This window comes from Caloenas nicobarica, chromosome Z, assembly GCF_036013445.1.
Source record: "Caloenas nicobarica isolate bCalNic1 chromosome Z, bCalNic1.hap1, whole genome shotgun sequence".
NCBI classification, from domain to species: Eukaryota; Metazoa; Chordata; class Aves; order Columbiformes; family Columbidae; genus Caloenas; species Caloenas nicobarica.
Genome location: NC_088284.1, coordinates 24,406,631 through 24,418,767, shown reverse-complemented (window position 1 = coordinate 24,418,767; position 12,137 = coordinate 24,406,631). Strand labels below are relative to the sequence as shown.

Sequence of the window (12,137 nt, the reverse complement as noted above, 5' to 3'; positions counted from 1 at the left end):
CAAGTGCTGTTTTTTGGACTTTGGATAGTTTTTGAGGACCAGTTCTTCCCCAGTTTATCACATGCACCTGAGTGCATGTTTTCAGAAAAGTTCACTTTCTAGGCATAGAAATGAAGATGTTTGTGCTCAGTTTGGCTCTGATTGTCATATTTGTAACCCATTTTAAAAAAATACTCAGTATCCAACACAGTGAATTATTATGAAAATCTGGTCTCTTTCAGTAAAGCCTAGTGGGAAGCTTGAGGCAGTATGAAAACAGCGTGGGTGGGAACTCTGAATTTTGTCCAGCCTTAGTGTAGAGATGTTGTTGTCTCTGTATAAAATATGTATTATTTCTGTCTGATCTTCTGCACTTTCTCAGACAGATAATCTAGGGCAAATCCTGCTTTCTCTGACAAAACTTCTGCAACTTTTCATTTGATTGGGAATTCATCTGCACTTTGTGGTTATAGTATAATAACCGTGTGGATAAACTGTTATCCGCATGGGTGTTAGTATTCCAAACCAGTAGTAATCCTTGCTATTTTTTTCCGCTTCTTTAAAATGAAATTATTTCAGTGCACACATCTACACTCTCATTCCATATCATGCTACTGAATCTATAGCTATTGAAATAGCTGTAATGTAAATAAATTTCTTAACAACAGAAATGTGTAATGGTGACATTTTTGGTTTTATTTCCATTTACAGCATCTCCTAAATACCAGTGTCATCTTCTCAATTTTGACAGGAGCTACATGGTATTTGGATAAGACATGACATTTTGAATAATGTTACAAGTATCTTTTTCCAGTGTCTATCAGACTGGTATGTGGAACATACACTCTTAAAGTGGCCTAGCTTGAAAAAATGTGTTGCACATAAAGTTAATAACTGAGGTGTGTTTCTGCTACGTAGGTTTTGCATTTTGGGACTCAAAACACAGGCTATCATTTTTAAATAAGGGCGAACTCCCACTAACAAAAAATGGTGTTGAAAGACCATAACACACTCTCTATATTTGCACTTGCACTCATTTACAATGTGGGTACTTAATCTCTGCTCTCAGTTCAGATATGTAAAATATGGGATACAAACTTTCCCTATTTGGTATGTGAATTCTTTTATTTACAAATGCAGTATGTTGTGTGCCAATATTCCTGTATACCTCTAGCAATCTGATGTTTTCAGCACTAAAGCCTCTGGTTTCTATGTCTATCTCTACAATTAAATAATATTTTCTACTTAAAATTCCAGGAAATACCCACTGGATATTCTTCATCTTCAAAATGGAACTCCTGGATAGTGATAATTATGCATATTAAAATGCAATATATTTATCTTGAGTTGACTCAAGAATATGCCTGTATTTATAGCTTGGAAGTGCTTTAAAATGAAATAGCAGAAAAGTGGTAAATACAGTGTTTTTCTCCATCCTATTTGGCAGCTGACTGCTGCTGTTGAAGCTAATTCTCCAATGAACATGCACATGACAAACCTGAAAATGTTTGTGTGGTTTTTAAGAGTCTATGTGTGATTGTTGTAAGACACTTTTCAGATGCAAACATTTTTGTTGTCTAAAAAAGGAGCAATACATTGAAATCCAGATTATTATATTCGTTTGATATAAACTTACAAGATTCTCAGTGTTTTAGGAAAACTACTAATGATTAATAGCAATTAACTTTTTGTCCTTTTGCTTGGTGGACTGGTATGTGCAATTTGGATTAATAAATACACAGTATAGAATTAGAAGTCCAAAAATATGTAGAATTACTTACATTGTTTCCTCACTCAGATTTTGATTCTTTTAAGAAGGTAAGAAATATGAAGGTCAGTCTTATCTGAACGAGTCATTGAATTTCTGTCTCTCACACCCTTATGCCTTATGAGGCATCAAGTTCACAAACAAGTAGTGGTCTCATTGCGTTTACCAAGCTTTTTAAATTTGTGAGACCTACTTTAATTGAAGGGAGTTGTAGACTTCAAGAAAACACTTTAGTTGGTGACTTCTTATCCAAAAGAAGTCTTTTTCAGCAGTTTATATAACACTGGTGTGCAGCCAAGAGTCAGATGTCTCAGCACAGCTCTCTGCCCAAATGAGCGTGACCAAATTATCGGGCCATTCCTGACAAATCTCAGCTTTTTTAGAAGTTCAGGATGATACTTTTTTGCCTTTAACCTGCCTGATGACAAGTAAATGATTTGCGTTTCTGATTTGCATGAGATACATCACCTGTAATTTTTGCCCACAGATTTTCCACATGACATACGATCTGGCCAGTGCTGTGGTGAGAATCTTTAATCTGATCGGAATGATGTTGCTGCTGTGCCACTGGGATGGTTGCCTGCAGTTTTTAGTACCATTACTCCAGGATTTCCCACCAGATTGCTGGGTGTCCCTAAACGGTATGGTTGTAAGTATTGTTCATTTTTCATTGTGCTTTCTAAACATTATTTTTCTAAAGAATTAGCTCCAGACTTAAGTGTAAAAATACATGCCTAGCAATATGCTGCCCTGCAATTTATTTGAGGTTACTTTTGGGTTTTCTCAACTGGCTTGCTAATGAACTAAAGTTTGTTTTGTAGCCCTTATCACTGATAAAATGATATTGACTCATTATCAGTAAATAAGCCAGAAAATATTTTCAATTTGAAGGTCATTTTAAGTTATTAATCCTCATTCCCTCAAAAAAAGACACCAAAAGAAATGTGAAAACACTCAGTTCACTAGTGCTTTCATTTTAGTCTGTAGTTTCAGAATGCTCCTGAAGGTATAATTTTTGTATTTGTTTTATCTAATGTTGTCCTCAGTTTGTTTTGTAAATAACTTCTGTGTCATCTCATGAAGCCCTTTACCAAGTTGTTCCTGACTTCAGAGTCAACATGAGTTTTTCTAAGTAAAATAAGTGAAATACACAGATTTACATTTGTGTGTGTGAACAGACCATTCAAGGATGGAATTGGGCTGTGCCCTGTTTATAAGGGAGGGTAGTGATGGTCTGGTTGCTTGGCATGTGCCTTAAAGATTAGTGGCTGTGAAGAACTAATCATTGTTTGTTTCATTCAAATACCAAGAAGAAAAAGCCCCAAGCAACTCTCTCATTGGTCATCTGAAAACATGTGTCTCTCCAGTTTTTACAATTTTAGAATCCACAAAACAGCACCTTTACTGTAGATGGGCATCTTGTGCAGTTCTACGTATTTCTATCATAGAAACATAACAGTATTTGTTCCTTTAGGAATGTGATACTGCATATTACTGTGGGAGCTCGTTGACTAAGGTTGTCAGTCATACAGACAAGTATTTACAGTCATCAAGTTACATCTTTAATGATAAGCAGCATGTTTGCTGACACCTCATTGTGCAACTTTCCTAAAAAAGTAGTGACATATCTTCAAAAATGGGATTGCTACAACAAAAGTAGGTCACCGGGATGCTGACTGGCATGTCTTTCCATTCTGCTGCTTTCTGGGTTCTGCTTTGTAACATCTCCCATTCACATTTAGAAAGGGAACATTTTCTACCAGCTTGCTAAAGATCTGGATGAAAACCATGCTGAGAGAAAGGAAGCCTTGGATTACACTTAATTGAAGTATTTAACTTTTAAAGAACACTGAACTATTAAGTTCCTGCCCTTCCATACGAAGAGCAACATCTAATCTAAGAAGGCTGTGCATGCTGTGCACGTGCTTAGGGAGGCACTTTTTTCCGACTACGCACAGTCATGTTTTTTATGGAAACAATACTCCCTCCTTACTGGCCATATACTCTGGGAAAGATCCTTTTTGAATTTGCACTTTTTAAAAAATTTTATTTTTTAAATCTAGCAACTGAATGTATTGCTGTTGATGAGCACTGTGGGGAGATCTGAAATTGAGCAAGATTATGTTCACAGCATAGGCAGTCTTTTAGTCCTATGGCAAGAGAGAGAAAGTCCTGGACTACCAGCCTGGAATGTGGAGTATATCTAAGGCCACTGTTGGGGCAAACAACAAATCTTTCTTCTGATGCCATCATGATGTTATGAGACATTTCCTAATTGCTTTCCAGGCTCTGAAAGTGAATTCTTTAGCACTGAATACAAGCAGAGAAGCCTCAGTGAGATATCAGTCCTCTGAAATGATAGAGGGAATAGAAGGGTGATGGTGATGATGGTGATGATGGTTATTCTCTTTGCTGGTGTATTCAGAGTCTAACTGATGGCTGACTTTGGAGTTTGGAAGGGCTTCAGGTTCCTGAGATTGCAAGAGCTTTGGGAAGAGCGGTGCCTTACTCCCCTGGTGTGCTGTAGCATATAACTATTTAATCTACTCTGAATTTTAAAACTTTTGTTACTGAAAGGACTGCACCTAATGCTGGGGTTTGGCCTCAAATGCTGTTGAGACAGAAAGTCAGATAATAATCTTGTCATTTCTTCTGCTCTTACGTTCTTTGTCTGTGAACTGGTAGTTATGGCCATGGCAAAAGGCTGATATTGTCAGGAAAAAGAGGTCTTTCCCTAACCCCACCTAATGCTGTCTTTCTGTCAAAGTATTCCCTTTTACTCAGATTTTAGTCAGAGATTTTAGTAAATTAATAGGTAAAGATGACTCTTGCACCTGCATACCTTTAGACTTTTATTCAAATTTCTGAGTCAAATACTTCTGAAATACAACCACTCTAAGAATGGCAAAAATGTCTCTCTTTGAATTTCAATCTTTTTTTGAGCAAGGGAGGGATTGTGTGAGCATTTCCTGGGTTTCACACTGTGGCTACAATGTACATTCCTCAAAATAACATTGTTACAAGGGCTAACCTCTGGCTAATACACCAATTTTGCTTTGAAGTAGAATTTTAACACTTATTCATGATGATCATTGGCTTGAAGACTTATTCAAACCAACATGTGCTCAGCCAGAGAAAGTTAGTTTTCCAATACACAGCACAGCCAGTGGTCAGCTGCAAGCCAGAGCATCTGCAGATAACTTGATGCTAAAGGAAGGGAGGATGCCATGAGGATGACATGCTGTCTCCTCAATTGACACAGCCCAGTGTGCTCTTCTAGCCCATAGATCCATTCTGTCTTGCACGTTAGTTGCTTCAGGCTGCAGAGTGCAAGAACTTCTTCTAAAAGCCTTCTCCTGAAAGCTGTTTCTTTGGTATGAGCTGAAATGTGAAAATATTCGAATTCCACAGGCATGCTCATGGTTTTACTTCACAAATACTGTTAAGAAAAATAACGTACGTTGAATTTAATGTCACAAAGGAATAAGATAATGAAACAAAGCTGCATTTTGCTTACTACTTTTCTGTACAATGTGACTGAGTGCAATTAAAGGAAAACAAATTGCTTGGATTTTTGACTTTGAAAGGATCATAAAAATGTCGTAGTGCATCGTGAAGTGGACTGTAAAATTAAATGGAAAGCCTCCTCTGTAAAAGGAAATAAGATCATCATTGCTTAATACTGCACCAACCTACAGCCCAAGTAGTTCAACAAACATGTTCAGACCACATTGGGATATTATCTTCAATAATGATAATGAACCCGGTTTGTAGCTGTACTCCCAGATTGGCCTTCTTGGCCAGTTCCTAACATTAGCCTTCATGTTGCTATGAAATGAAAGCCAGAACTGGCATCTTCCTTTAAATTTTCTAAATGTGATCCCTCTTGCCCACTTCTGTATTTTTACTGCCATTTGATGCACTGACTTCATTAATACTGAGTTACTGCTGGCAGGCAGGGTCTTGTGCTTTTCCAGAATACCAACACACTTCTCTTTAAAAATAAGAAAACCAGTAAATATAATATAAAAATAAGCAGCAGCAGTGTTGTGGGGTTTTTTTTGCTTACTTGAGGTCATGTTCCAACCAATCCATTACAGATAAAAACCCTTTCTTTGAGAGTATATGCCTCTGATGCTGTTCCTAGTTTTGTTTAGGTTTGGTTTGGTGGGTTTTTTGGTGGGTTTTTTTTTTTTTTTTGGTGTGTGTGGTTGGTTTTTTGTTTGTTTGTTTGGGGTTTTTTGTTGTTGTTGTTGTTGTTTCTGTTGTTGTTGTTGGTTTTTTTTTTTTTTTTAATATTAGGATTATTTCATACCAAAAAAGTCTCTTCCGAAGAAGTTTCACAGACTTTCCTAATGATTGCCTAATTTCTCCTTGCCTCAGAAAGCCTATTATCCACATCTCCTTGTGCGATTTATCCTCAGCTATCTGATCTGCATTGCTTCAGACCGGTGCACTTCCATAATGACTCATAGACCAAACATCTTTATCATAACTCAGAGCTTGAGCCAACAGTTCTTTAGAAATTTGGAGTAAAATTTGCTGCTGAAACCAGGGGATGCACAAAAACAAAAAAGTACAGTGATCTTCTCCTGTAGTCAGTCTGTGCAAACCAAGATTCTGCATTTTGATTTGGTCCCAAGTGATGAGCAGCTATAGCCAGGTCATATATGGGACAGAGTTTCTAGGCAAGTAGAGATGAGAGGTGACATTTTTGCCATCTGGCCATCTAAGCATGACTGCCTGCGGTAAATCATCCCTTGCAGTAAATTATTAGTTTTGGTTGTATTGGAAGTTTGCTCTGGCTTTTCATACCACCTATGGCAAAGACTCAAAGGCATGTTAGTCCTTGAAAGTAACAGTATCTGAAGGTCCCCAACCTATGTTTTCCTATCTATATTTGTAATGATTGGTTGTATGGTTAGGAAAAAATATGGTCCTTTAAGCAAGGTATTTACCTGAATTTCCAGATTTGTCATGTATAATGTTCCCTCAGTGAGATAAAAATCTAGCAGAGAAGTATACAATTTAACTTGAAGGTGAGTTTTTATAAGCCAAAAGGGATTGTAAAGCCTTTGGAATGGGATTGCTTTGCTGACATTTCTCATGGCAGTCAGTCAATGTTTGCTCAGCAAGAACCCTCCAGGTACTGTGGTTTCTTTGTTTTGGCTTTTCCTTACTGTCCCTGCAACTCTTGGGAGTTTTAGGTTTTGGGTTTAGTGAGGTGGGATTTTGCATTATATTAAAACCCCTTTGTGTCACCTATTTCCTCATGGGCAGAAGAAATCAGATGTTAGACTTCAGATCTTCATCTTTGACAGTATCAGCATTGCTAGTAAAAGAATTTGGGCACTTCAGCCGTAGAGTTGTAAAGTCCCTCTCATATAAAATGAAGTACTTAAATACTTAAATTAAATTCAGAAATGCAGGAGATGGTAAGGATTTATAATGCTCTAAGAACTATGCTAACATATTTATAATATGCACAAAACTATTTAGTAATAACACACAGAAATTTAATTTTAATTCTCAACATTTCTTAGTAATGAACACTTTAAGTTAAGCAATTGCGCTTTTCTGTTTTTCTTTTCAATAAGATCGCTAATTTATTGAACGGAGCTCAAGGAATGCATTATAGTCATTTGATGTGTTATTCACCATTGGGTTTTCTCCTTTCTGATAGTGCATCAGCTTAGCACCTTCTTCTCTATAGTTGGCCATTAGGGCAGGTAATTTTCTCATGAGATTTTTCTGCATTTGATCATTACATAGTAATCATCACTTGGAGCTTCACAAGTGTTTTTTAGTGCCTTTTTATTATGTGGAAAGGTATTGCAGAGCCACATTTAAAGTATTCGATTCTTCTGACTTCATTTGCAGTGCTGAGCAATAAATGCAATAAATGTAAAACAAATCCCACAACCTTAGACAGGGTGCCTAGAAAATATGGAACATATGGGAATCATCTGATTACTAGAGGCACTGAGGATCTCATGAGATATGCTGCTACTCTAATGCATTTTATACTCAAAAATTTACATTTATGTACGTCTATTTAGTTATAGCAAATGCTTCTAGGAACAGATAAAAGATTGAAATTACCTAACAGAGATGAACTGGGGTCAAAATTGCCCAACACAGATAAGTGTTCTGTTTACAACACAGTTTAGAAATATGGTAATTCCAATAACAACAATATGTAACTGTCATTCTTGGGACTAAGGTATGCATATTTTAGGAACCTACGGTGAACAATAATATCCCTTCTAGTATGCACAGGTGTTCAGAATTCAGTTATTGCTCTCTTGCACACAGCACTGACCCAGCTGCTGAGATCAGTCAATTTCCCCCTGCATCGAGATGATGAAGTAATGACCTGTTTCAGTGGGTTGGGATCAAGTGTTAGGCCTAAAAATATATTCGCTCAGGAGAATATATTCGTTCATGTGATTTGGAACTGTAAGAGACTGTAAAGGTAAGTTTTGTAGATGTGCAGTGCTAGATGACAAGGTATGTTTAATGCAGACTGTGGACATGTGTTAATTGCAATACCGAAGTTTTATGCCAAGCTAATGAGGACCAGAGAAATGGGATAGCTGAGGACGTTGTTGATTTAACTCAATGTGTCATGATCAATGAAAAGGAAAACAAATCAAGTTCTTATTTTTACAATCATTGCTGAGGCTTTAGGAAGACCACATAGGTTTTAGCTTATGCTTTTTTCTGTCCTCTGACAGGTTAGCAGGTCATCCACTATTGCAGGGTTAGAAAGGGAAGTAGTAATAGCTTTTCCTTTCTACCTTCTTGCCTTTGATATCATATTCTGTATAATTTTGCTACCGTCACCTGTACTTTTGGACTGTGCATTTTTGACAGTAGATTTCTGATGTGCTTACATAAAAACAGTTATTAGACTTCCACTGCCTCTTATTTATTGGAAATATTTCTTTTTTTTTTTTTTTTCTATATATTGATTTCTGCCAACAGGAAATTGATTCAAAATAATAAGGAAGTTACTGTGATCAAACCCATCATCAATACAGTATGCTTTAAAAGTTATTTCCATTATGGCTGCTGTTTCTTGTTGTAAAAATTGCAGTTATTTGTTTCATACTATTTTCTTACTGTTTATTTTTTACTTTCTAGTTGAGATTTTATTATTTCTCTCTTTCAAGCCATGAAACACTGGTGCAGAGCATTGTTTTTCTTCTTCTTTCTAAAAATCTGAAATAAAGCAGAAACTGTTTTAGATTCTGCAAAAGTCAGTCCTCGCTGGTTCCCTAACTTAAAATAATTACAAATGTACTGCTCTTCATGACTTACTACATTTATGTGTTCTCAAGTTATCATTTTGAGCTCATTGTGTTAATACCATGAGATAATTGAGATGTAGAAAGTCGAAGTTTGAAAAGAAAGGTGCAAAATCATTTACAGGGAGGTTTAAAACTTCCTAAAAGTTTAAATTAGTGAATGTGTTTCACAATGGAGACAAAAGTGAAAACAGTCCTTCAAAGAAGGAATTCCCAGTTATAATCCCACAACTCCACCAACTTTGGAAAGAATTTAGACTCAGCTACTGTCATAAGCCCTGCTACCTTACTTTACTCTCATTAAAATGCTTTAAACTCAATATGGTAGTCTTGACGTAATTATTTAATGCTGATGGTGATATTTACTTCAGTAGATATTGGTGGTCAGAGCTACAGAGAAAGGGTTTAAATTAGGACACCCATGTTTGTAAGTGTTGATTGTAGCACTGTGCTACCGATGTGATAATGGGTGCCAAAGCGGAGGATTTCTGTACTGAATTAGTTGGCTGCCTTGCATGCTTTTGTTTCTTTCAAATCGAGCACTGGTCTTTCTTATATGGGATAAAAATAATAAAACTATTAGTTAGAGGAAGCATGCAAAATTAAGTTGATATTCCTAATAGGTACTTGTTTCCACATTTTTTCTTCTTTATTGTAAGAGGTAGCAGGAAACTATCAAGACGTGAATGCAGGGAGGGACTTGCTTATTTATCATCTAAAGTTAATTTCCATGTTTGCCCCCCAAAGAAACAAACTAACTCATAAATGCGTATACTGCAGTATGTTGTGAAGGGATTTCTGCTAACTGTAAATTACAAAATATTTCATGTCAACCTTAAACTTGAAGAAACATAAGGAACTGCACATAACATGGTTAAGTCTAATGCTGTATTTGATAAGACATTCTAGGGAAAAATAATAGACATCATAAAGCATGCCTTAAGCCATTTCTTTAATAAAAAAATGTGAACTAAAGCAGAACCATAAGTTGGAGCTGTCATATTTTCGAACCTTGTATCCCCCATTTGCCTAAGAATGAATATTCAGGAAGAGTTACAAGCACCTCATGGCCAAATGCAGCTTTTCTGTTGCAGAAGACAGTGTTCCATTTGTTCTGGGGGTGCTGGATCAGTCTCCTTGCTCTTTCTCTATACATTTAACAGTAAGCGTTTATCTGCATATGGTAGCATTCCAGATTGAACTGGGATATCAGTATGGAACAATTATTCTCAAGTAGCTCTCTCCATGACTTTTCTCCTGTGATTAGAATATCCAAAAACTGAACCCTTGGAATATTGATTCCAGAGCAGGTATCCCAGAATAAATCTAGGTGTAGATAAATCCAGATGAATACCATTCATATACATCTGTTCCTCAGCAAATCTTTGTCTTTTTCGTTGCAAACCTGTATTAATATGCACAGTCTAATTCTTGATCTGTATGCTTTAAGACTGTATAAAGCTAATTGCCTTTGCACAAGCAGCACATTATTGCCAAGGGGTCATTATCAACCATATCACCATCAGGTTTTCTCAAGCGCACTGATTTTACTGCTTTTAATGGAGGGGTTGAACTTCTTACACATGTCTATTCAGCACCTGACTCATCCTAATATCTAAAGTACATCAGGAGAAAAGTCTCTATTGAGATGCAACTAGACATAAAAATTGGCCACCTGAAAATGTGCATTTAGAATGCTTACATTTCACATTAGAAAAAATGAAAGCAAGATACTTTTTTCTGGGCTGTGTAATACTACTGATAACATAAAGAAAAGAACAAAGCCCTGTGTTGAGACTTTCTCTGGTCTGTGTACCACTTTTAATAATTTGCAGTGCTTTTGTTTTCTTATATGGGAGGAACAGCAATCTTAGCATTAAAAAATTGCTGAATATCTGTTTTAAAAAGCCTGCTATAAATAATTTACTAATCTGTTTAATCTCGCTGTAAAAATAAACCCTCTTTTCCCTGAATTTCAAAAGAACATTATTGATATTACCTTAATATATTTTGTCTCTTTGTTTTGAATGTCTGGATTTTATTACGAAGGTTCATGACAATCTCATATGAATAGGTTTGGAGCAGAGAGAGACATACAGTATCAGGTCTAGTTCAATAACACAATTTTACCTGCATTTTGTGCTACTGCTAATAGAATGAGAGAGGTGCTTTGAAACAACCTCTTTGAAAATCACCAATTGGCATTTGAGACAAGAAAATAGTTCCCATATTCCTTACAGATGACTCATGTATCTTTTCCACTCCATCTCTTTTATCATTTTAGTCCATCCAAGATGCCTTAATCTGTAATAAAATAAGATAATGTAATTGCTCTTGGATTTCCATAAAATATTTTTGTCCTTTTCTGTGTGTGTTTTTTTGGTTTTGTTTTGGGTTTTTTTTAAGCAAAAAATACATTAGAATGTAGTCATTCTATTTGGGCTTTTATATTTGGAAGAGGATGAAGTTAGCTTGCATTTGAAGGTAGCCTGGCACTTTGAAAATAGTACATATAATCAAAAAAGGATTATCTATATTGATATAGATAGGGAGGGACTTACGTAACTGGTTTTGAACAACTTTCTACTTAGAAGTCATATTTTCAAGCAGACTCTACTCAGACCAGTAGTTCAGTTTTACATACAATAATTGACAAGTGATCAGGAATAATGCCATAGCACCAATCATTTGTCACTCTTTCCAATATTATCCAATATACCTATGCTTATCTCTTATAGTAAAAAACCCTTTAAATTTATCTCTTAGATACAATTAGAAAAAATATGCAAAATGTGAACTCAGTTAAATGTTGCTAAAACAACATTGAGAGAAGAATATTTGAGGGAGTTTTCTCTCTATAAGCCCTCATAACCCATATTATTCACTTCAGGGCTGCCTGTTCCTTGCCCTCATCTCCGTATATTCAACGCAGATGCAATACGGAATATATAAAATGTGCTTTTACTTTCTTGTTATTCTCTAATACTGACTGTCATGGCTTTACTCTTTCAACAAGATCTTCCAGCTTCTAGATAATCTTTTGTGTCTAAATGGAGTGGTATAAAACTCACTCTAAAAAT

At 36.0% G+C, this 12,137-nt stretch overlaps 1 protein-coding gene across 1 annotated transcript in view; it reads left to right on the top strand.

The window, feature by feature from the left end:
• Positions 1 to 12,137, top strand: part of HCN1 (hyperpolarization activated cyclic nucleotide gated potassium channel 1) — a 194,412-nt gene that overhangs the window by 97,571 nt on the left and 84,704 nt on the right. The window contains exon 3 of the mRNA XM_065656472.1: positions 2,235 to 2,396. Within this exon, the coding sequence (XP_065512544.1) occupies positions 2,235 to 2,396 (162 nt within the window). The remainder of the gene's footprint in view (positions 1 to 2,234; positions 2,397 to 12,137) is intronic.